At 50.3% G+C, this 25,919-nt stretch overlaps 1 protein-coding gene across 1 annotated transcript; it reads right to left on the bottom strand.

The window, feature by feature from the left end:
• Positions 1 to 1,469: 1,469 nt before the first annotated feature.
• On the bottom strand, positions 1,470 to 25,638 carry MICALL2 (MICAL like 2). Its single transcript, XM_080617267.1, has 17 exons — positions 25,425 to 25,638; positions 19,407 to 19,455; positions 15,766 to 15,907; positions 12,782 to 12,942; positions 12,017 to 12,138; positions 10,983 to 11,651; positions 10,597 to 10,775; positions 10,035 to 10,110; positions 9,605 to 9,720; positions 8,959 to 9,108; positions 6,185 to 6,240; positions 5,655 to 5,778; positions 4,973 to 5,063; positions 4,533 to 4,606; positions 4,086 to 4,200; positions 3,100 to 3,146; positions 1,470 to 3,002 (listed from the first exon to the last, which is right to left on the bottom strand). Exons 1-17 carry the CDS (start codon positions 25,565 to 25,567, stop codon positions 2,908 to 2,910), a joined length of 2,409 nt encoding a protein of 802 aa, XP_080473393.1. The 5' UTR covers positions 25,568 to 25,638; the 3' UTR covers positions 1,470 to 2,907.
• Between the last annotated feature and the right edge of the window lie 281 nt (positions 25,639 to 25,919).

Genomic DNA, 25,919 nt, shown 5'->3' with positions numbered 1-25,919 from the left:
GGAGCTGTGGGGCTGCAGGAGGCTGTACGGGGCTTGGGACCACTAGACCCTGCCCGTGACCAGAGAGTGCTGCATCAGTATGGACAGGAGTTTGGTTGTGTGGGCAGGATGCGTTTGGATCACTACTCCACTATTAATCTGCTCTTTTTTGGCATAGAAATAATTGAGGTCAGTCTTGAAGTCAGCTTCGCACCAGCCCATAACCTCCTGCTGTCAGTGGCATGGTGAGGAAGGCTGAGGCACTGCCTCCACTCCTGTTCTCAATATTTCTGTATCTAGAAAAACTCTTAAACCTTTGAAAACCCACAGAGCATTTCCAAGAGAGCCTCTTACACCTTAGACCAGGGTAACCATCTCCAGCAGACTCCAGATGGGAGAAGCAGCAGTTTTCCCTTCAGAACCTCTTCCAGGAGGCAAGTAAGCACATAGCTAGCAAGTGTAACCAGTGCCTGCTTTCTGGTAGCAGCTGACCTCACGAAGCAAACCCTGCAGCAGGTCAAACCATGCACTTACTGCTGCTGCAGAGCCCTGGGGGTTGTTGTTTAAGTGCTGTGTGATCACGTTCCTGTGTAGACCCATCTCCTGCCTGCCTTCAAGATGGGTTAAACTGCTCCGTGTGTCCTGGAGAGAGAAGGACTGGATGAGTTTGGATGATGCTGCCACCCCCAGACCCACACAAACTAAACTTCTCGAGGTTGGAGAATCAAAGCCTGAGAAGATGAAAGCCCAGCAATAACGACAGCATGGCATAGCTGTAGGAGGGGGACCCACTCATCGGGAAGGGTATTTCTCCCTTTAGCAGAGGTGTTTTCATCTCCATCACTCTCAGCTAACAGAGCCCACACAGGCATGTTTAATTCTGGGGATTTGCTGCTAATGCCCAGGCCTGGAAGAGGGGTCTCCCTCTATCCTCCCTCCCCTCATGTTTGCATACAGTCTAAGCAAACAGTTTCCTGATAAGCAGGCCAGGACGCAAGGCACAGCATGCCAGCCACTGCGGTTAGCATGTACCCCAAAACCAGCTCGTCTTCCCCTTTGGAAGAACATGGAGCAAAGAGTGTGGTGACAGCACTTCCAGAAGTGTTTTACGTGATGAAACCACAGTTCAGCCATTCACCAATGCCGTAGTACAACTATGGCAGAAGAGGGTTTGCTTCTCATTTTCTCCCCCAGACTGCTGGTATCCCACAAGGTCTGAGGATGTGTGTGATGCTAAAGCAGCAAGGTGGAAAATGCACTTACTTGAGAGCTGGGGGGGGTTTGAAATCACTGAGAAACTCCTTAACACTGCTGCTCTCCCAGGACCTTCAGTTAGGCTGCAAGCTCTGGGCAGGGGAGCCTCTCCATCACAGCTATGCCAAGGTCCTGCTACCACTCACAGCTCCAGTGAGGGATCATCAGTGCTCACAGCAATCAGGGCAGCTCACATCCCACATCCAAACTCACACTGGGACTCAGAGATGTGCTCCAGCAGTTCTTTATTGGACAAAAGCATATGCAGGTACAGGGTGCCCCACCACATGCACACACAGTGTGGGCACCAGGAACCCCTCAGGCACTTGGTACCTCACCGAGACAGCCCTGCGGTGCCCAGGGCAGGCTTCCTGGGACAGAGAGTCCCACTGCCACCTCGTGGGTAAGGGACGCATCGCCTCTGCTTTGCTATCGGGCAGGGCGGGCAGCAAACCCCCTCTATGCAAAACCCCAGGCCGTGCTGGAGAACAGGACCCGGAGAAACCTCAAAGTACCTGGCTGGGAGGAAGGAGGGAAGCCCACACACAGCAGAGCTAGAGGCATCATGAATGAATCTGGCCTTTCCCTGCCTGTCTCCATCCCTGCTCCCCAGGTTGACTGGGAAGAGAGGATGCTGCCACACCAGGCAGGTGTTTGGCTGCAGTCACTGGATGGAGTGGAGAGTACAAAGACTCACTGCCAGCAGCCCAGGACATGCTCGTACTTGCCTTGTCTCACCAATGTGAACCGCAGCACCCCTTGAGGGCGCTGGCTGCCCAGGGACGGAGCCTCAGGAACTAAAGCATTGGTCCCATGCAGAAGACTCATGGATGAGGCAAACCCATTAATGTCCTTCTGCTCCCGGTTAGCACCAGGTTATTAAAAGAAGATTTTTGTTCATTTTCAGCAGAATGGGCCATAATGAAAACCCTGCTTCACTGTGCAGCCAGAGAAATAAGGGAGCTACGCATCTCCCCCACAGAGGGAATGAAGCAATGAGCTTTGAGAAACCAGCCTGCAGAGACTCCCAAAAGGAGGTCTGGAATCGGAAGTGTTATTGCTGAAACAATCTGGTTCTAGGACATTCCATGCCACAGATACAGAGGGGGTTCTACTCTCTGCCTCCTCCCAGCTGTGAGGCCTGCAGCTCCAGATTACACGGGGAAGACCCTCAATCTCTCTCACCCCACAGAACCTCCCTCTCTGTGTCTCTGATCCTGGCCAAGGAGCCACAGCACACGCAGAGAGGAAGAGAGGGAGTGTGGCCCTTTTGCAGACCAGTGCAGTGCCCTTAGTGCAGCCCTGGCTGACACGAGTGGGGCACTGTGGTGTGACATGCAGCGCCATGCTCCTGCATTCAAGAATGCAGTGACCTGAGCAGTGGATGGGCAAATTGAGCTCTGCCCTCCTGAGCTGACAACAGGGCTGAAGCCAGCTCTGAGCTAGATCCAAAGAAGGAAAACACTCTTTAAAGTCCACCTTCTGGGAAAGGTATCCTTGACCCCCATACCAGGGCCAGAGGGGATTCGCACTGTCCCTTTGGTCGACAAACCTGCACTCTCCATGTCAGGGAGCAGAAGAACCTCATCACAGTCCTGCAGGACTCCAGGAAAGCAGCAGCGAGGAAGAAACATACTTATGATAGCCCTTGCTGAGCCACTGGGCAAAGGAACATCACTCCTGAGCTTTACTCTTATTTTTCGACTTCCATATTCTGGATAAGCGGAACTTGTTCTTCTTCTCTCGAGAGCCAGGAGCCAGAGATCCATCTGCAGGAGAGGGTGCAGACACAGGGCAGGTTAAGACCCACCCCAGACAGCCACAGAGCCACCCAGTGCTGCTCCATAGGGTACAGTGGGCCCTTACCCAACTTCTGGATCATGTCTGCCAACATCTGGTCCTCCTCTCGCTCTCTGTAACAGAACACGGCATTAGAAAACTTGCTGTGTTTCATGACAAGGTGGTAGACACCAAAACCCATGCAAAGACAACTCCCCCATCAGAAATGCTAACCTCCAGAGCACACTCTGAGAAGGGTGCAGGAAAAAAACAGCCAAACAAGCAGTTAGAGGAGTCCTAGATATTAGCAAATTGCATCTGGTTCCCTTGAGAGCAAGGGCCTGTGTGGGGATTTCCAGACCCTGGATATCCAGCACTGGAGCAGAGAGGTCCTTCCTGGTCTATGAATCATCTGAGTTCACCACTTGTGAAGCAACACCACACCCTAGGAGATGAGACATCAGTGGCCTGGGGTGCTGCAAGGGTGCTCATCACAACCAGGGACCAATGCAATGCTATCTCCATGGGCCTGGGCAAAGCCAGAGCCAAAAGCTGAGGCATTACTCTACTTGAGCTGGAGTGGGTGCCCGGAGGTCAAGAAACAGAGGTTGCTGTCAGCAACAGGAGGCACAAATCCAGCTACTTGACACAGCAGTCTTTCTTTGAGCTTGGGGAGGATCCAACTTGCAGCTACAGTTCTTTTACTTGCTACAGCAGACGAACACATTCCTGCCTTCATATTCCCAGAGTTCTCCTGCAGCTCCCATACTGCCTCCATCTTCCCCATCTCTAGCCTCTCTCCCCCTGCCTTCTTTTCACAGTTCAAAGCAGCATTAGCTTGAAAGAGCATTGAATATGGCTGTGGTCCTGATTTCAGTTTCTAACAGCTGCCAAGGAAGCAATGGCAGCAGCATTTAGGATGAGATGCTTGGTGACAGGTCACTGCCTATCTCGCATGGAGCAGAAATCTGGATTATAGCCATTCCTCCAGCCCTGCAGCCTGGGCAGTGGAAGAAGTACAGTGGAAATCATCCCTGGTGTTGGCTCATCTCCCACCATCTGGAGGTCCTCACCTGAGCCTGTCCTCATCCAGGCACTCCACAATGCTATTCCGATCATTGACCGTGTTTAGGTACGACTCCAGCAGCTCCTTCTCTCGCTCCTTCTCCCTGTGTGTCTTCAGTTCCTCTGCACAAGACAAAGAAAGCCCATCTCACAGCTATAGGTTAGTTACCTCTCTGTTGTGGCTCCTGCCTCCACCCTACTCCAGCAAGTCCCTGTCACAGGCCCAAATTATCCTCATGCTCATGGGCACAACTCAAATCCAGTGCAGGTGGGTTGGATGTGACAGGGAGTCTGCAACTGACAGCTCAACAGTGCAGTCAGGAGACACCCCACAGTGAAACTGCAATCCCTGGCAGTGTCATTTGGATCTGAAGGGCATCCCAGGGCTGGCACACAAAGTGGAGGGCTACACACAGCCTGGGGCCAGCAGGACTTGCAGTGCAGCCGGTCCTTACCTGGCTTGTTCATGAGGTGTCGCAGCTCCATCTCAATGTTCCACTGCTGCTCCTCCAGCTTCTGCTGTTTCATCCTGGAAGGAAGCACGGATGTGGTGAGTAACTGCCCCTCCATGCCCAGGGCTGCACCCTTCTCATCACGCTAAAGCCTTCCCTCTGCATTGCCCACTACCTGGCAGGGGCTGGTGGGTCAGGGGAAATCTTCCTCCATCACATCTGTGAAGTCTCCCTCCCATGAGCTCGTCACAGACCCTGGGTGATCACCAGTGTTCAAAGGCCCATCAGGATGCTGGCAGCTCTCCCAGAGACATCCTCAAGTCTCCCTCCTCCCACCAATTGGCACATTATTTTTTGGGGCTGCCACACTCCCTCTCCGTTCACTGCTTACTGCTCCCAGGTGAAGCGCTCAAGCAGATGGGTAAATTTCTGGTTGTACTTACTTGTACATCAGCTCTGATTCCTGTCTGAGGAGCAGCTGTTTCTCATGGATCAGTTTGAACCAATCCACCATGAGAGCATCCTCAGACTCATCTGCAAGAGGAGACAAAGGGAAAGATTCCTTCAGAAGATGCATCAGTTCAGTCTCCTTGGCTCAAACAAACAATACTTGAGGGAGAGCCCAGGATGACTAATATGAGCTACAGGCAGTGACGAGCTACAGTTCATTCTGGTACTCCTGAGTACAAAGGAGTACAGGATGCAGATCACTCCCTGCAGATCCAAGGAAGATGCTCAAAGATACTCTGCACCCAGCTCATCTCCCAAGTGGCCAGCTCAACTCTGCTATTCTGAATGAACCCACTAACCCCTGTGAAACTGGAGCCAGCCATGACAACCAGTCTGGCTTGAGATCAGATCAGTCAGATCAATAGCAGCCTTCCACTCCCAAACTCCCTGATCCTCAGCCAAATAAACAGAACTCCTTGCTCAAACAATAGGTTAGGAAACAGCCAGACAGGGTTTGAAATTCCCAGGGCTTTATCTTGCTATATCAGGCACTTTTGGCAACCTGGTGTCTCACACGTAGCAAGAGCTACTAGAAACGGAGCCAAGAATGCCATGGGGTAAGACACGAGCTTCACACCTCCGACTGTATCAGAGCTGGCCCAGAGTCTCCTTTACCTCCCTCGCAGCCACGCAGCTGCTTCTCCAGATCCACTCCTTTCAATTCCAGCTCATCCAGCTGCTTCTCAATGTCACGCACCTTGTCCTGGATTTCCTCTTCAGGGAGGTAGTCTGGGTGCAGCTACAAAATCAAATGTAGGACCAAATACAGCTCAGTGCCCTCAGGCTTCCCACTGAGGTCACAGCTCCAACCAAGATGGGAAATGACATCAGGAGCCCAACTGCAGAGCCATGTCCTGGAAGGGCCAAGTCATCAGCGTGGTGGCCACTGACACGTTACAGGGTAAGATTTACCCACACTTGTCAGTCCAGAGACATCCTCCCTCCTTTGTTGGGAGTCACAATGTCCACCAGAATTTTGTTTGGCTCTGTGTTATCCATTCCTTGGGAATTCAAACAGTAAGACAAGCTGCCTTACTGTCTTATTACGTCCCAATAAGACAAACTGAGATATAAGTGGGCAAGCACTCCAACAGGACACCCAACAACCCCAGCCTGTTCCACTTACACCTGGTTTCCAGCCATACCTTGGTTGGGGACACTGCTTCAGGGCTCTGGGTACTTTTCGGAGCAGAGGGTTTAACTAGAAGGGAAAAAACCATAAAACCAAAGAATTCCACAAAACACTTTACACAGTTTTGTGGTGTGGGACAGTGCCTACACCACCAGAGCACAACAGATCCCTGCCATGCCACTGATAACAGGCATGCATCGGCACCCTTGACTAAGGTGGGAGATGCGTCCATAGGAAACAGCACGGCCTGATTTACTCAGATACCCTCTGGTCACAGGGTGCTACTTTCATCCCCAGGGCATAGCCAGTCACCTTAACTCAGCTGTGACTTTCAATCTTCCACCCAAGAATATTGACTTCCACATCCATTCTTTACCTTGTTACAACTCAAAGATACTTATTGTGGCAAAAGTCACAGCTTCCAAAGGATAGAACAGAAATACTGGATTACTGTCAGAGGAAACACTAAGATATACTTGAAAACACCCCTCTAGTGGTCTTTTAAAAAGAAGTATCAGTAAATACTCATGAAATAAAGATGGTCTAGGGGACCTTATCACAGGTCTCAGGAAACGAAGGTTCAATTCCTTCCACAAAACACTTCCTAGGTGAGAAGTCCCCAAGGCCCCACTACACAGCATTATTTAGGCCCTGGACACCTATTAAAATCAATTCTTTTTGCAATGTGTATTTGTTCCACTGTGCCTCAGCTTCCTCTGCCCAACTGTGCTGCAAGGATAACTACAGAAGAGTGTGAGGTATTCGGATACCCGAGGGGCTGGGCTGGATAATTACTACAGAGAGAGAACAGAGGCGTACGTGGATGATGTGGTAAGGAAGGAAAACTCTAGTACCAAAAGAGCGTAGCTGTAAGAAAAGCAGCAGCAGTGCAGGCTCAGCATACACAAGGAGAAAGACAGGACAGACTAGGGAAGCCTCTTGAGAGTCTCTGGCAATTGGTGTTGACTCGAGGAAGCACTCAAGGACACCTCTCCAATTGCCCAGGCCTTGCTCTACTGTGTTCTTTAGGAAGAGTGCAAAAGGAGATGCTGCTGCACATAGCAATGAGCTGTGTTGTCCCTGCACTGCAGGCCTTTGTCAGGGTACTCTTCCTTCTGGATGCTGCTGTTTTGCTGCCCTGTACGCTACCTGTGACTTGCACTTACAGAATCCCAGAATGGTTTGGGTTGGAAGGGACCTTAAAGCTCATCCACTTCCAACCCCCTGCCACGGGCGGGGACACCTTCCACTAGACCAGGCTGCTCCAAGCCCCGTCCAACCTGGCTTCTTTTCTAACCTCTCCTAAAGGTTCCTCCAAGAGGGACCTGGCCTGCCATGAGCAGTTTGCTGCTACTGCCTGAGCAACCTCCCTCTCCCAGCTCAGCCTTGCATCTCCAGGCTTCTGAGTGATCTCTATAGCACCTCCAACCAAGGCAGAAAGCTGCACCACTGATCACAAGAAGACCAAGGTCACTGGAGAGGAATAGCTAGCAAAATGACTCAAAAAAAACCCTTTCAAAAGAAAACTCTACTTATCCCAAAGAAAATGAATGATCTACAGAAATGCTCACCATCCACAGCCCCACACAACACACAGAGGATTAAGTGCAGGAATGGTAGCTGATTGTCTCTGAATGTTGAGGTAAAGACCTATACAGAGGAGCAACAAGTCTGTCCTTAATCCACAGGCTGTCAAGCGACAGCAGCAAGAGAACAGCCTTTGGGATGGCAGCCTTGGACACACGTGATAAAACAGGGGGAGACTGCTGGGAAAAGTTTCCCATAGCAGACACTCCCCAACAGCAATCAGTAAGCATTAGAAAGACAGATATAACCCAGCCTCCCTTATCTTAACAGCTCACTTCCTGGGAAGGATGTAATGCTGATCCTTGGGGCTGAGTCTGCGGAAAAAGGAGATGGAAAGTTTTGGGAAGTGGAGCCATGGTAAACTTTTAAAACAGACAACAAAACTGGACTTTGAATGCTCTGTAGCTATCAGAGGAGCAGGCTAAGGACAATGCTGGAACCAGCTGACAAATACTATAGCTTGAGGCCACAGTGCCACTGGGACCAATCCTGCTTGCTCCAAGACAAACACCTGAGCAAAGGCTGAGCCCTGATAAACAGATAAAACAGAGCTAAATGGGGTAAGAAAAGGGGAGATCAAACAAGCTGAGCAAACAGGACCGCAGCAAACATCAGGTAAGTTCCAGGAAGTTTCATTTACATTCTGAAGGGATACGTAGGAGCAAAAACAACTGGGCAAAGGAACAGAGGCACACAGTAAAGCTCTGGTTGAACATACAGAAGAAACTGGATTAAGGGTAGGAACAAACTGGTCAGAACCGGTCAGGACATCTTTGAATGTCCAAGAAGGAAAGCAGCCAAGGCTGCGGCTACCATGCTCCCACCAGCTGGAGACTCTGGCTGATAGTTCCCTGCATTCCTTTCATTTTCCAAAGCCACTCAACTGAAGGGAACAGATATCAACTAGATCCCAGTTCTCTGAATGAGGAGATGGTCCTCTTCATAGCTTTGAGTCTAAAGAATGACAGGGCAGTGACCTTGACAAATCCCTGTTTTCATTTCTTCCCTTCCCACTGAATTCTCTGGCCTGGATGGTTCCTTCTTAGGCCAAGCTGGCTAATATGAATTAAGGACACAGATTTTTACCCCATGACTACAGCCACAGGAAACTCAGGGACACATCTCCCATACTGACCAGTCAGGCTGTTCCCTGACAGTGCAAAGGAAAGAGTGCCTTTAAGCAGGCAGTTGAGACCTTACCTGTGATAGTGCTTTTCTTCAACTGGTTGCCCTCTTCCTCCTTCTTGGCTGAGCCCCCAGGGTCTTCCCAGCCTTGCTTTGAATTCTGACAGCTCCTGACAAGATCTGAGCTGGGGATCAACTTCTTCTTCATGAATCCACCAGATGAAGCTGGATTAAGAAGGACAGAAGCACAGATAGGTTTTGGGTAAGAAATTTCAACCCTCATCTCCCAAAAATCCCTTTATTGCCCAGCATCTCTGCCACTCATCACTAGCCACCTTCATTACTAGCCCTAGATGACAGGGAGGGGCACAAGCCCAAAAGAAACAGGGAGAAACCACCAATTACAAGGCCAGAGTAGGAGATGGGTGGAGGAGAAGAATAAATGGCTTGGAACCATCATGGGGTTTTCTCACCATTATACATTTATGCAAGAGAGAGTAAGTGAAATCTTGCTAGAAGAAGGGCACCCTGTGAAGACAGAGTCTTCTCTGGGCAAACATGTCTCCCTGTGGTCTCCACCACAGGGCAAAAGGAGGTGCAAAGAACAAACGTCCCTGAAAGCAAGGCACTATTTCAACCAACGTTACCTGTGCCTTGCAGCACCCAATGTCTGTCCCCTGCCTAACTAGCAAAATGAAGGCAAAGCTTATGTCCTTCATACCAGAGTCCTGCTTTGCTGATGGGACAACTAACGGGCTTGGCTTCGTCTCCTTGTGTTCTGGACTCTGTGTTCCCACCTGGGAATTACCAGGAGGCTTCTTAGTGCCACTTTGGTCTCTGCAAAGAAGAAAGACAAAGGTAGGAAACCATCCCTCTTGCAGAATGGTCTTCAGGAAGAGTTCTGGACATCCTAGGCTGGATCTCCAACTGGTCTCACTTTTCTAATCAGAGTCCAGCAATTTGAAACATGCTTTCCCTCCCCCAGGAATGAAAGCCTTTCCCTTTTCCATCAGATTGCTGAAAACTGAAGCATTAAAACACAGGAGCTCTTTCCTCCTATGTGCGTGCAGACCTGCAGCAACAAACACAGATGCAAGCCTGGACATCCCCATTCGCTTGTCATGGAGAACCACCAGCTCCAAGACACTCACTTGTTTGCTACAGGCTTCAATCGAGATCTCCAGTCCGCTGGGCTCTCAGGCTTGTCTTCACCAGCACTCGTGCTTCCTAAAGAAAGGAACATAGCAAGATAACAGCAGATCCAACCAAAAGAAACAAGGAGATTTAAGTCTCAGGAGGATCTTAGGAGGTAAGCCATGCACTGAGGCAGATACTTTGATGTTACTGCAGCAAACCAGAGACAAGGAAGCTGGGTGAGCCCTAGCTGCAGTCATGGAATCATCCTAAAGTTCCAGCAAGTTCTCCCATCTGGGAAAGTGTACTTGCGCCTCTGGAATCCACCATGATCCCAACGTTTGGTGACAGCTAGTACAAATTCAAATACCTGGAAGTCATCAGAGAAGAAAAACTCACCATGCTGGAGGGAGCAACTGCACAGGGATATGGAGCCCCAGAACTCAGAAAACTCTTATGTGGTGGTACAGTTAGAAAGCATAGGATTTACTGACACATTCATTGTACTGGTCCAGGAGAAAGGTGCAGAGATGGTGTGCTGTGTCCAGACAGAGCTGTATGTGAATCAGTCATCCTCACCTTTGATGCCTTTTGACTCTGGCTTGTGCACAGAGTTAACAGGTTTGCTGCTGACAGCTTGGCTCTTGGGCAGAGGGTCTGTAATCTTTTCCTGTTTTAGTGCTGTGTACCCTATTTTGCTGGGCTGTGCTTTTGGAGCTGGACTCTGCCACTGAGAACTGGTGGGAGAAAATTTGCCACTGCAAGAAAGAACAACCTAGTCAGTCTTTTTGAAAGGATGGACCTTTTTGTTGGCCTCTGTTCCAAAGACTTGGATTAGTTCCTCTACATGTCTTTAAATCTCAGCCACAAAAGCAGTCAGGGAAAAGAGAAGAAAGATCAGGACTTCTCCAAGTTAGCCCAATGATCATCTCGGGAGTACGAAGGGAAAGAGAAATAGTACTCACCTGCCGGATGCTGAGGAGCCAGCGGAACTGAGTCCTCCTGGCTTGTTTGGAGAGGTGTTTGATCCAGTCAGAGCCTGTATAATATGGTTACGTGCCTGATCCTTCGCAGCATTCACTGGACGGACCTCAGTAGTGGTTTTGGCAGAGGCAGTTTTAGCAGGGCCATGAGAAGGGACTTGGGTTTTAGTGTCAGAGGGTTTATTGCTAGAAGACTCTAATGACTGAAAGAAATGTTCTCGGGCTTGCTGTGTTTTTGTTGTGGAGGTTGTCCAAGGAGGCCTTGGGGGGGCACCTCCACGATGATCTGGTTTATTTCCCAATGGGGTACCTTTGCAGTCATCTGATTTATTTACAGCTGACGAGGACCATGGAGTATTTACACTTTTGAAGCCAGAGCTTCCAGAAGATGAAACAGATGGCTTGGTTGAATTAGCAAGGCCTTCCTGGCTGGGTTTCTTCAACACCTGCTCTGGTTTCTTGGGTTCTGCTGCTTTCTGGAAAGCCCTGGCAGCAGAAGCGGCTGGGGTACTCTCAGGTTTGGTCCCGGTGCTGCGGAGACCAGAGATCTGGACACTGTCTGGCTGTTGGTGGCTGATACAGATGAACGTGTTGGGTTCAGGCCCAGGTTTGTAGCTTCCAGGAAGAAGCACGTTCCAACACTGTCTGCACCTGTGGATACAAAAATCTCAGCAAACATTCTCCAGAGCACTGGGAAGCCATTGACATGCAGCTGAGAGTGCAGGCATGATTCCACCGTCAGCACAGGGAGGGTGAAGGTACCACACTGGCAGTGAGCAGGCCCCGCGTGCACATTCCTCAGGCACCAAAACCAGGAGCTGCTGATAGCAAGGTCTGAAGTGGGAAACGTGTGGATGAAAACAGGCCTGTGCAAAGGGTTTCCCCTATGGACAGGTCAAGAGCAGGTCTAGCTTGCCTCCACTCTGACACTCTGCCCCACACCACCCTCTCTCCAGTCCCAAAGGAACCAGGCTGCCCCTCTGCAACTCACAGGTCCCAAATCTGAAGAGCTGTACCTGAAGCAGTTCCTGTGATAGAGCTTCCCATCGACCAAGTAGCGCTGCACCAGATGCACATGGCTCCCACAGACCCCACAGCTGCTGCTTGGGATATTCCCGCTGTCTGCCAGGACCCCTTTCTGTGGGGAGAAGCAGTGGGTGAGCAGGCAGCACTGTGGCCCTGCATACAGCTACGGAGCTCCCATAGTCAGGCGAATGTTTGGCATGATAGTCAGCTGGCTAGGATAGAGAAGGGATACCCAGAAAAGCCCTGCTCCCACTAAACCCTTGCTCATACAAAGAGGAACAGCCCTCAAGAAGGCAGAGTAAGGGGGACTGGTTCCCACAAAATCAGAGGACCAGGGTGCTTTGTCTGCCTGCGGGAAACTGAAGTGCAGAAGTCTCCGATTTCAATCAGCTGGGAAAGGGCCTTACCATTTTGAGAGCGGATCTTCCCTTCTTCCACCCTGTTTTCTTCCCTGCTTTGTTTTGAAACTGTTTTCAAGAACTTAATCAATATAACACATTCTGTTAAAAATCTCCATCCCCAAGATCTAGGAGCAGCATAGCTGTTCACCACGAGATGAATCCCAGCTCTCTGATGGCTTTCCAGTGACCCCCACCTGAATCTGTGCAGTAACCAGGCCTCTGGATTAAATCCCCCATAGTGAGCAGAAAACTTAGAGACCAAGTCCTTACCACCAGGAGCACTGAACTAGCCCAATATCCTAGCGCACTGAGCAGACTTAAGCTATAAAGAACACCCCAAAACACATTTCTTACCGTGATGACTGGGGAAGTTTCTTTTGGCTTAGCTCTGGCTGGTGGGTGGGCAGGAGGCAGCTTTGGTGGTACTGGCTTAGGAGGCTCGGAAACAGCTTTCTTCCCAAGAGGCTGCTCCTGAGGCTCAGAGGAAGGACGCTTGATTCCAGCCATGCCTCCAACTGGAAGGAAGAAGAAAGATTTGAAGGAAACATAAGGCAAACCCATGGGCTTAGATGTAATTTACAATATAAGGAGATCCAGAGGTGCCTGATGGGTAACAAGCAAAGCATACAAGGAGACACAGGCTTCCTTCACAAGCAGTTCTGTTGTGGAGTAAGGGACAAGAGGCAACAAGTGAATTTTAGCAACATTCAGCTGAAACTGCTGATTTTTTATTTTTCAGGGAATTCCATGGAGGGGGATGTAGAAAGTGGAAAAGTACAAAACACCATCCATCAACGGTGTGGACAACACCTTGGGTTTGTACCTCGACGACAGTATGGCTGGAATTGATTGCCAGTGAAACAGGCACTGCTGTTGGGTATTACAGCTGAGGAACTGAAGCACGGAGAGCTTGCTTTGTTTAAGCTGCTGTGCTTCAGACTGCCTACCTACCCCGAGCCTTCGCTGCTGTGGATGTCCATCCCACATCCCAGCTGGGACTCTGATGGAGCAAACAGGTTAAATACAGAAATGACCACCAAAAAAAAAGGGTAATTCCACCCAATCCTATTTTTTTCACAGGTGAAAGAGAAAACCCTCTAAATTCACACAAAGTGAAGGAAAAAGAACCTCCAACACACTTCAGTCGAGCAAGGAATGACACCCTGTGCCCTGGAAAGTGCAGGGAGATTTCCCTGGGAAATAAGGCTTCAGGCACAGCTTTTACAGACAAGACCCCTCATCCCTCTCATGGGGATGTTATTTTTGCTCCACGTTTTATTCTGAATGAGATGTCTGTTTTCCTTGTGGGATATCTGAGTCACAGCTTCACTTTCAGAGCGTCCAGTTAAATGACCACCCATCTAAAAGGAGATTTATACCCTTCTCAGTAAAGACAGGGAGAGTCTGGGCAGAGAGCAGAGAGGAAGCCCAGCTCCAGCAGCCTTCCCTCAAGAAAGCCAGCTATCCAAATAAACACCCAAGGCTCCCTTACAGCAGCAACCAGCACCCAGCAAAGGGTTTAGTCTCATGCTGCCTCTTCATTTCCCACATGTGCCATTCACTGAATTCCCAAAGCCCAGCACAAAGATTGGTGGCTTCGGCTCTACTCTTCCATAAATGCATGACCTCAATAAAATATTGGCTGCTCACCCTCTCTGGCCTCCTGTGTCCTGCTTATTTCATGGTCTTGCTGGAGCCCATTTGAAGGGCATGACTATGGTATTAGGAGTCTGCTTAGTGTCAGAGGGCACATTCCTGGCTGGGCTCATTTTCAGACATGTACATTCACCCCAGCAACAGGAATGCAACCAGAGTGTTTTGTGGGACACTAGAGAGTATAAAAATGCGCTGTGCTTGATGACACAGTATGTAAGATGCTAGAGGGAAAGGGGTAAAGGCCTCAAACTGACCCAGATTCTCATCACTTGGCACAAACACGATGGAATTTGTTTGACTTCAATCAGAATGGGTTTAAGACAAGAAACAAAAGTAATGAAGGGGGAGGAAGAGGTTGTGAAGGAAAAGGCATGCTTAAACGTGTAAAGAGGTTGAGAAGGGGGAAGAATTTAGGCATTAAAAGCAGCTCTCAGAGTGAATTGTGCTATTTTTCCAAGATACAGGACATTTTCAATACATATCTGTCTTCTCCATCTAGATTCACCTTAACCAGTTAAGTCATTCATGGCCCACTTTCTAAAGTTTCCTCTGGAGGAACCTGTGAAATTGGCTTATCATATTATTTGATTTTGTGTGAGCTTAGAGCCAAATATAAACCAAGTCTACAACAACACTTCTGTGAGCCCACATAAACTCTCCAGTACGTGAATATAACGCCTTGACAGCTCTGTTTCATGTCTGAAAGAATTGTTATCACAATTACACCAGTTAATCAGAGAATCATCACAGACTGGTTTGGGCTGGAAGGGACCTCAAAGCTCATCCCGTTCCAACCCCCTGCCACAGGCAGGGACACCTCCCACTAGGCTATGATGCTCCAAGCTGGCCTTGAACACTGCCAGGGATGGGGCAGCCACAGCTTCTCTGGGCAACCTGTGCCAGTGCCTCAGCACCCTCACAGGAAAGAACTTCATCCAAAGATCTCATCTCAGTCTCCCCTCTGTCAGTTTAAAGCCATTTCCCCTTGTCCTGTCACTACCTGCCCTTATAAAAAGCCCCTCTCTAGTTACCTTGTCAGCCCCTTTAGGCACTAGAAGCTGCTCCAAGGTCAGGCAACCTGTAGCAGACCCCCACTATAATGTTACCTGTCCATGTCCTCCCTTTAATCCTGATCCATAAGTTCTCAGTTGGCTCCTCACCTATCCCCAGGAGCAGCTCCATACACTCAGCTGGTCATTGACATAAAGCCATCTACCCCAGCTTGGCAAGGAGCCATTTTCTTCTACTTCCTTCTATCACTGTTGCTTTTGTTGTACAAGCCCTACCATTGATGCTGTTCCATTGGCACAGGCTCACAGACAAGCTCAGCCTTGTTAGACTCTGTGGTGTGGCAAAGACTGAAGCAGGGATGGAGGTGCTCAAGAAAGGAATGCTGAGGTAGAGAACATGGAGAGAAACCTTCAGTGTTCCTGAGTGGCTGGACCATAAGAAGTTTTAGATTGCATTTTATGTTTTAAGGCACTAGTTTAAAGACACTGCATGGCCCTGTGTCCTTCCGCTGGTGCTATTGTAGTCTGGTGTTCAAATCCTCCACTGGAATAGTTTTGGTACCAAAAGGCCTCTGTGCAGTCTAATTTGCTTTTCCAAGCTGTTAAGAGGCAAAGAAAAGCACAGAATTAAGCTCTGATCCTTCCCACCCCTCCGGGGAATATGGTACTTACTAGGAGACCGTCCATGGAAGTAGTTATAATACTGGGAAACATAGGTGAGGATGCTCAGCCTGTCTGGCACCCTCAGAGCAACCATATCCTCTGCATCCAGTAAGGCTGGGATCCCCAGCTCCTCCTCTGCCACTTGAAATGCCTAGAGAAGGAAGGAGAAAACAAAAGGGGTCTTGTCCAGCCCAGGCAACAGAACTGGTCCTCATCAGAAGTAGGAAACATCACTGCAAACAGTCCCACTTGAATAATAACTCTACTGAGGAACAGCTGCACCAGTTTAACTCCTACATCATGCAGAAACCAGCGGAGTCATGGCTTCCAGCCACCGCATTGAGAAACTCAGGCAGGGAGCCAAAAATCTGGCCCGGCAAGCTGGCCATAGCTCACTGCACAGGAACTCACCTGGGCTTCCCCTGCTTGCCTCCAGCCTGCCTCTAGCTGGGTATGCACAGCTGCTGAGAGTGAGGCCTGGCAGAAGGGGATGTGTCAGTCCAGGCTGGCAGACTCGCTTCCAGGCTTCCAGCCCAACCTGGAGCACTCCCCAGTTAACGGTGTGCTGGTAGGTGTTTGCAGGCAGCTCTCTACCTCCATGTGCTGTGCAAAGGTTAAAGCTTCCTGCCTACTACTGCCTGCTGTTCCCTATCTAACAAAGGGGGAACCCCCCAGACTGCAGAGAGGGGGAAGAGAGGAATAATGCACAATTCCTGATACTTATCTCCCTTCCAGCTTAACCATCTCCATGCTGCCAGTATTTGGGGCCAATATTCCTCTATTGTGTTGCCCTCCGCTTTGAAACTGCAGGATCAAAGTCAGATAAAGGAGGCAAAAGCTATTTCCTTTTTGCCTCTGAGCAAGAGCCTTTACTAGAGGAAAAAAAATATTGCAACATCCATAAAGCAGCTTTGCCCTTGCTCAAATCACTGCAGGGCTTTATTAGGGACTTTCTTCAGCCTTCTTCCTTCCTAGCTTATCGGAAAAAAATCTCCTCCCTCCCCCTTTGGAGCATCCCATTTGAAACGCCAACACAACAAAGCAAAGCAGCCCTTACAGAACCAGAGGATGGCTACTGCTGAAGCCCACAGTGAAAGGGTTAAAGAAAAGACTTGAACATATTAAAACCCTCCGCATCTGACCTCTGGCACAGACACACCACAGTGTTGGTGTACAAGCCAACCATTCCTGCTCAGAAGAAACAAACAGCCACTCTTTTACAGCAAGATAATTACCATTTTTTTCCATTGGGTAGCCCAGTAAAAATGTAACTGAGCTGACATTAAAAACGCTTTCAGCCAGTTAGCTCTGGTTGTGTTGTGCTGCCAGGCCAGCCTGGCACTCGCCTGCCTCATAACCTGGTACTCCATATATTCTTTGGAGTGTTCCCCTCTGCACTAGCTGCACAACTGGTCCGACCAGTGGAGTTTTCTTGCTGGACATTCCCAGTGTGCAGCCTAGCAGCAACGCAGATCACGCCACCTCCTGCCACACAGTGCCATGGGTGACAGTGCAACGGGCACAGAGTAAGTGTGAGGGGCTGCCTGGATCTCAAAGAGGAGGACGCTCCATGCACACAACTGGTTTGGCCAGAATCAGGTGAGCACTGCAGAGAGCAGCATTACATATAGTGTCCCCTATGCCTGCAGCATCCTTGTGCTCCTGCGAACTGCTCTTGCCTGGAGATCCAAGATCATCACCTAACATGGCCCAGTTGCCCTTCTCCTCTACCTGCCTGCCTAGGCTGGCCTTTAAAGCAGCAACATGTTATTTCTGTACAGCATTTTTCATCACTGCAGCTCCAAGTGCTTTACAAGGAGGTAAATGCCACTGCTTCCACTGTGCATAGGGGAGACAAAGTGATACACTCGAGGCCATTTGAGTCTGTCAGGCACAGCGTCCTCTGACACAGATCACCACCGTATCTGCTGCACCATGCCACCACCCATTACCACTGAAAAAACTGGACCTAAGGCTGAGAGAAGCCTTTCTCCTCTTTACACATATTTGAAATCTTAGGCAAGAAAATGCCACCAACTGAAATTCTTCTAGGGCTTGTGGGTTGGTTTTTTGGCACTCGAGAAGTGACAAATTCCTCCTCAGCAGAAGACCTTATACGGCAAACTGCAGCTCAAACAAGAGTTTTTAGTTGAATAATGCAGCTTCTAAGAAGTTATTGAACAGTAAGGCATCAAGAAGGGCCTGAACAATAGCAGAGGAATAGCACTGAGAGAAATCAGACCCAGTCATATCCCAAGAGCAGCCAGAGCAAGTGTAAGAGCTAGGATGGAGAGGAGACTGAGAGAAGGCCAGCCCAGGAGCCCACAGGGAGATGGAGAGGCAAAAGCTGAGGCAGCAGGATATCAGCAGTGAAAGAGTAACACAGACAAGTCATCTTACAGCAGGGGGAATAAGGAAGAGAGACCAAAATAAAGGACATAGAAGAAACTAAGAAATGAAGGGGTGGGGGAAACACAGGCTGCAACAAAGGAGGCAGCAACTCTTTATATGAGAGGCACAAGGCAGCTTTTCATTAATAAAAGCACTGGAGGCAGCTCATACAGCTCATTTCCCAGAGACAAGCGAAGCTGCCAGCAGAGGAGACACCATCAGCCCAGCTGGGGAAGGAGGAACACTCAGCACTCCACAGCACTCTGGGCAGGATGACCATCCAGGGCAAAGAGGCCCTGATGCCTGCCAAATACCAAACCTCAAGGGCAGAAACACTTGCTCTGACTCTCACCTAGAGGAGGGGAACATGCAGGGCTGAAGCCCAGAGGGTGTGAGTAACTGCTCACAGCCTGCAGCCTCAGGCTGGGGAGAGAGGGGTCTGCCACAGGCACTGCGAACATGGCTGGGGCTGAAGGGGAGTGGAAGCTAAGGAATGTGGAGGGTGAGTTTAGCTCTCCCAGAGGCAAGGACCACCTCAGACAGTTCACTGCGTCAGAGGATGTCATTCCTCCAGTCCAGACAAGAGTAAGCTGCCGCGGTTCATTCACATCCCAAGCTCCTGCCAAGCAGCCACGAAGCTGTGTGGAGCGATGCCAAGGGAAGACAAGCATTTCAATGCACTGCCTCTCTCTTTGTGAGGGAGAGAGGGAGGAAAAAAATTCCCTCCTTGGAGCACTAAGCCCATGCTTGAATCCAGTGCAGGAGGGGGGCTGGCCTGCTCAACTCCTACTTTCTTCATGAAGAGAACAAGAGAAACTCAAATCCCATCCTGGAGTGAAGCGTCCAAGCAGGATGAGGTTTTAGGATGTCTCCACCTTCTAGCAGCTTTCATTCCCTGCACCAGTAATGAGAACTGGGGGAAGACTCCTGGCACTTCCCCTCTCACACCAGCTACCTCCCAGCTCCTGCTTCACCCCTCAGGAGCATCACATACTCCAGCATCTCTGGTCCCTGCTGTCACAGGACACACTGGACACAGGCATCACTGTGAGGCCAGTGAAGAAGTGTGGATGGTCTGATGGTGCTTACAAGCAGTCAGCAAACCTAGATATTGCCATCTAAATCAGAAGGCTGTAAACATGCAGAATAAGGCAAAGGACTTGAGTCTAGCACACTCAGCACACTGCATCTGCTAAAGCACATAAGCAAGGTGCCAGGTCATGGACTAGACCACAAGTAAAACATTAAAAGTCACTTACCAACTTGTTGTTCTCGTACACATTTTCTTTACTGAGGGAGTTGAAGTTTCTGAAATACAGGAACAAGAGAAAAATCTCAGGTTGGTGATGCAGAGCAGGCTGCTTCTCCTCCAGCTTCTCAAGCCTCTCCAAGCCTCACTGGTGCAGGGGACAGAGCACCTCCTCCCACCCTGCACTCTCAGAGACGCTCTGGAGGGAGCAGTGTGTCAGATCCCATCCAAGACACTCACAGACCTGCCGTACCTCCCAGGACAGAGAGGTGCAGGAGACTCAGCAGGCACAGCCATCTGCCCACAGGCAGCACAACACATTTCTGGCACGTCTACCCTTGCAGGGCTGCCTCCTGCAGTCAGGACGTGCTGATGCCAAGACATCCCATGCAAATTCAGAGCTTTTGCTGAGACAGACAGGAGCAACCTCTAACTCATGGAAAAACTAGCTCCTCTCCCCCCTCAAAAAGGTACACTGGTGCCTGCCAGCCAGATTTACAACACTCTCTCCCCGGAAGCACTTTCCAAACCGTCACATCCATGCTCTTTTCCCATCTTGCAAGCTGTCTCCACACAGACAGACCTCAGCTCCAAGTTCTGGTTTCAAATCCTCGTTTGTCCTCTGGCAGAGCTCCACAAAACCTGCACTAGGAACGTGCCTGGGAAATACCTCTGCCCACAACACAACACTGTGGCTGATAACACCAAAGGTGCCTGTAGAAATGTTCTTCTTTCCCTAGGGCTGTCTCCTTTGATTTGTAATCAGAACCAGTAACTGGAAAGGAAGAGACAATTACTGTTTGCAATCTACAAGCCAAAGTCAGCAGTCCTTCTTCCTTTCTGCTGTCCCCAGACATCACCTCCCTCCTCCCCTATCACAGATTTGCTCTCCCCCTCTCTGGTCCAACCCAGATGCCACCTCTCTCTGCGCTGTGCTGGCAACTCAGAAAGTGGGGACCTGGCAAGACAGGCAAGAAAGCACTGGGAAGAATGAGTTTGTGCTATTGGAAGTAGAGCCACAACACAATGTGCTTTCTCACCCATAGCAGAGCTCGTCCCTCGCCTAGGAAACAGCCACCGTCAGCTTTGTTTTAAAGTGACTGTCACTTGCTAAATTGGGAATACAAAACTGCCTGTTGGCTGCTAGCCCTGCTCTCCAACACCGCTTCCTTCTGCCCAGGCAAGCAGGCAGGGTCAATTCCTTTCTGATAGCCCAGTTTCACTTTACAATCCTTGTACCTACTAGCACAGAGCTGAAGCAAACGACTGGTATCAGGGAGGAAATTGTCACTGATAAGCAGAAAAGGCTACAGACCAACTTTGCATTTTTGAATGTAGCACCTTTATAACCCATGTGGACCTACCCTTGTTAGCCAGCCCCTCAGCTCTAAGAGGAGCCAGGATAACAGTGTGAAAGCCAGGGCAAAGCTGGCTCACAGCAACCTATTCATGAGACAAACACATGATCTGGAGCGCAGCAGGGGAAGTTTTTCCATGACTTGTATCAGCAAGGAGCAAGCCAAGTCCTTTATCTGCTTATTACAGAAAGTGGAGCATTACATTATACATAAGAGAGGCGCCTTCAACCAGGTTTGTCCATCATGCCACAGCCTGTGCCTCCTCCCTTGCTGCCTGCATCTGGAATTGCTATGTGGGATAAGGAGAGAATGAATGACAGATAAGACCCAAAGGTCAAACTCCCCCAAGAAGCACATAAAAACAAGGCACATCCCACCTCTAAATCATATACTCTTTCCTGTGCAAAATCAATGGGACTTGTAGAGTTTTTTCCTTCAAGCAGTGCTCCTGCCCGGAGATTTCCCTTCCCTGAGACAATGGATTAAAAAGAGCAACAAAAACAATCACAGAAAGTTTCAGTGGTACAATACAATCATCGTGGTTGTGCCAGACAAGAAAATCGGCTTGCTTTAAGAGCCAGCTGAACGAGATGATTGCAGCACTCTGCCTCACTCCGCGTTCTGCTCCCAAATAGTCTCTGTAACAGGGAAATGCAGGAAAACACCTGCAATAGCAAAAGGGAGCTCCGGGTCACTCGGTCATGCTGACACGTAAGACATAACGTACTACTCATTGTTGGTCAGTGGCCTTCCGCCACGCTGAATGCTGTTTACTCTGCTAGTGTGCATGCAGCTTCACACTGCACGGCATGTAAGAGACCTAAAACCCAGATCTCTTGATGGTGAATGTCTGAAACCCCGAAGGAGAGTGCAAACAACCAGGTTACTTGGTCATTTCAAGAGCCTCCTGCCCGCTCAGCATCACTTCTTCCCTGGCTAGTCAGGTGAACTGCTTGCATATAATATTTCTTTTGGAAATTGATCGTGCTGGTGCAACTCCTATCTTGGAATATCAAAGCTCTCTGGACCAATGTAATCCTAAGAAAGCAAAGATAATACAAACAGAGAGGGAGTTCTCCACTGAGAAAACACAGGCAACTGAATTAATTGGAAGAGGTGAGAAATATAATCTGACCCAAGAGAGGGCCTCCAGTGCTGGAAACAAATCAGAGTGGAGATCACCAGCACAGGAATACAAGTGAAGCTTTTAGCTCCCAAAATAATCCTTCTCTTAGCAAAAATAAGTGGCCCAGTGCTTCTTCTGACCACAAATCTCCTTGACCACCCACAGCTCCGGCTGCACAGACCCAGTGCTCGCAAAGCACATGTGCTTCCACAGGAGGAATCGCTGCTGCTGCAAGTACTAACTTGGTTGTAAACTTGACCTTGGAGCAGACTGAGGATGGGGGGAAATCCCAGCGCCATGACGGTACCAAAAGCTGCTGCTCCGCAGCACTTTTGTACTATCTTCTCTCTAGATAATACGATATTTCACTGGAAAAGAGTGAAACACCCTTTGCCAGCTCCCAGTTCTGGAACACAGGGTTCAAATCCAGGATGCTCTGCTGGGAATAGGACCTTTCAGCTGTGCTCTTCCTGGAGGTCCAAACAACCTGTGCAGAGAGGACAGAGCTGGGAATCCCAATTGGAAGATGCCCCAATGTGCTCATCCTCCTCTCAGAAGCACCTGCTCCACACTGCTCTGGTCTGTTCAGTGTGCTCCTGGGGGTAACTAACAACTGACCCCAGCACCATCCTCCTCATCTATGCCCATCACACAACCCACAACCTCATGGAGGCCAAGCAGGCAGCAGCTCTGCTCCACCCCAGCCTTTTGCTGAGGGGATGGAGAGTGCAACCCATCCTCAGCACAGCCAGGGCCCTCCCTGCCTGTATTGATGACTGTTGGCCTCATCCTGCCCTGCTGACAGCAGCCCAGGAAACACTGCTGGAATAGGCACCCCGCGCTGCTGAGCTGTCAAGGGGGATTTCACAACCAGTCCATTCCCAGAATGTGGAGCTGAACACCAGCTCACAGGCTGGGAAAGAGCAAGATCCCAGGGAGAAGCAGCTTAATCAAAACCTTTCCTTGACATCTGGCATTAATATTGGACTGAGGGCACACAGCTCCCCAGCTTCTTCTAACTCACTTATCAGCCAAGGCCACTAAAACTTGCACAGCCATGGCCATCACATGCAGCAGCTCTGATCTCAGCCTCTTACCACGCTGCTGCGAGGCTGCACATCCCCCTGATGACAGGAGCCTCAGGGCTCTGCAGTCACCCTAGAGAATGGGCTGAGACCTGCCTGACACACGTGCATGCCTGGCTGGGGCTGGCTCTGAAGCACTCTTTAGCTGGGACAAAAGAGAAATGAATTTCCATGGTAATTCAACATTCATCTTCACTCCCCCACAGCATCCTTAGGTGAGTGGGAAGAGAGTGGGAAATGCATTTCTGATTTTATAGAGCCTGCCTGCTCACTGGTAACATACAAACCAACCTCAGGCAAGTCTGAGGGAAGTTATCATACTTTCCATAAGTTTTCCAGTAAGAAAACAGGAAGGGGGAGGAGAGACCCCCAGCAGCCCCACAAGAGAAGCCTGTGATTATGACCACGTTTTTTAATTGCTTGAAGTTTTCCTGGGAACTTCTGCAAGGAGAAATCCCCTGCACTCCTCAGCCCAAGAACGGCATTTGTGTAAACCACGAAAGAAAACGCACTGTTGCAAAACTGCTGCCGTGACTGAATCATGTCCTGCAAGCGATTAATACAGCAGGGCTGCTGCAAACACCAGTTTATCCTTTCCTTGTTTTATTTGCAGTACGATGCTTTTAATCTTCAACCAGGATCTTTACTAGAAGCAAAGGGGAGAAGCTCAGGGCAAACCACTTCCAAGCCCTTGGGAAGCAGGGGGTCACAGCCACATGGGTGCACTTCTCTGCCTGTGGCTCCTGTACTATCAACACTGAGAAGCTTTTACAGCTAGACGGAGAATGGCACAAGTATTCATTCCCAGGATCCAACACACGACACCCAGCAGCCCCAGCCACTTGAGAGCATAATTTCCTTCCAGCAGGACTTTGCCCAGCCAAGGATACACCTGGTGTTTTCCTGCATTGCACCACTGACACTGATGAGGGAGGCCGCTGATAAAAGCTTCTCCTACTTTAACCTCCAGGCAGTCTTTGCTGAGCTGGCCCAAGTCGGAAGCACTTCTGTAGGGTCCTGAATAAAGCCAGGCAGAATTTCCATCATAAAAGAAAATGAATGGGAACAGGGAGACACCACAAGGCACATCTTCCCTCTTCAGCACAGGAGGATTTATTTAAGATATGTGTATCCACAGTTCAAGGATTATAAACAACGCACTAAACTGATCAACAGCATTATTCCAGCTCTTCAGCTGCTGAGCCCCTGTGTACACCCATGCTCCGGATAGACCAGCTGCAGAGTTGGCCAGGAAGCAGTCATGATCCCTCTAGGAGCACCTCCTGGTCACATCAACCCTTCTGCTCTGGTATTCTGTATCTTTGGGACTGTGAATCAAAGGAAGGAAAGGAAATATCTGGAGTCATGTGGACATGACGGCATGGCAGGAAGCCATACACAGCAACGCCATGGTGACTGCCCAAGCACCGGGACTACAGAAGGTGTGTCTTAAGTGCCTCTTCCAAGATTCAAGAGGAGAGAGGAGCAAGAGGAGATCTTCTTCTTGGGATTCCACCAGAAGCAACAGACCTCTAAGAGATCTCTACACACAAACTCAAGCGTCTGGCTGGTCTGGGAGCACAAGTTAAAAGGCAGAATTCAAGGAATAGGATGAAAACCGCAGGACAGACAACCCAATGTGGTCCCCTGCCTTGTGAACACATCTGACTGGGAGAGACCTAGGCTTAAATCGATAATCCTGGGCAATCTTTGTGCAGCTCCCTTGCCTTGACCTCCCCTCTCAACTCCCCCAACTCAAAGTCCAAAGAGCCCAGAAGTAACAAAACAAAACAAACCCAAACCACCTAGGAAGCAGGATCTACGTCTCCCTTTGGCTCTTCACCTTCCCAGATGTTAACACTTAGGCAGCAACAGGTCAAAACCCGCAGGGCACCAGCAATGGCACCAGGAAGGGGTGGCAAACACTTTGCTTCCCACAGACGGAGCAATGGATGGGAAAATGGAGTGATGTGCAGGAATCTGAGCCCTGCCCTTCTATTGTACTTTGGTTAAATAGCCCTTGCCTCCCCACTCACAGCTGAGCTTGCCATGGGGCTGCGCAAGGAAAGCCCAGCCTAAGCAAAGGAGGAAATGCTTCCCTCAAAACCAATGCCTGAACTTGTTTTGCAATGGGAAAAGATGCTTTTAAAGCATGTATAATCCATACACGGAGGGAAGAAAAAAGGGAGAATCTAGGGGAGAGAAGGAATGCGTGTGGGTAGTGAGAGCACAGCTCTCCACCTGGACAGCCTCAGCGTGGGTGCTATAGCAGAGCTCCTGGCGCCAGCCGCCAACCCACAGCATCTCCCCATGAGGAGATGGCATCTCGGCTGGGCTGAGGGAAGGCGAGGGCCCATGGTGGGCTATGGCCCACGGCTCGACGGCAGCCCATCGAGGGTCCCAGCCCCGGCGAGCCGGCAGCCCAGGCCTTGTCCTCGATGCCCATCGCGGGTACTCACATGAGGTCGGGCCGGTGCCGGTGGAGGATGGCGCAGAAGGCGAGGCCGTCGCGGAAGGAGGTGGTCATGTTGGTGATGTTCACATCGCGGTAGCCCTCACACTGCTGCTTGCACCACAGGTGCAGGTTCTGGATGGCCGCCATGGCCTCGACGGGCCGCGGGAGCCGGCGGCAGTGCTGAGGGAGCCCCTCGCCGTGCCCAGCCCGGCCGCAGCCTGCCGGTGTGTGGCGTCCGCCCGCGCCGCGCCGCGCAGGAGGCGGGGAAGGGGCGGGCGAGGGGCGGGCAGCGGCGGCCCCACAGGGCCTCGCCCCGGGGCCGAGCTTGGAGGGGCCGGGGGAGAAGCGGCCGGGAACGGCGGCACCGCGGCTGCGCCCCTCCGTTCTCCTGTCGCGACATGGGGGTCCCACACGTTGGGCTTCTGCCGTGTGGACAATGGAGGTTTCCTTCACACCCACACACAGAGAACCCAGTGTCCTTCAGGGAGGTGTGAGGAGG

This window comes from Psittacula echo, assembly GCF_963264785.1.
Source record: "Psittacula echo genome assembly, chromosome: 5".
Lineage (NCBI taxonomy): Eukaryota > Metazoa > Chordata > Aves > Psittaciformes > Psittacidae > Psittacula > Psittacula echo.
This window is presented reverse-complemented; position numbering and strand designations above follow the sequence as displayed.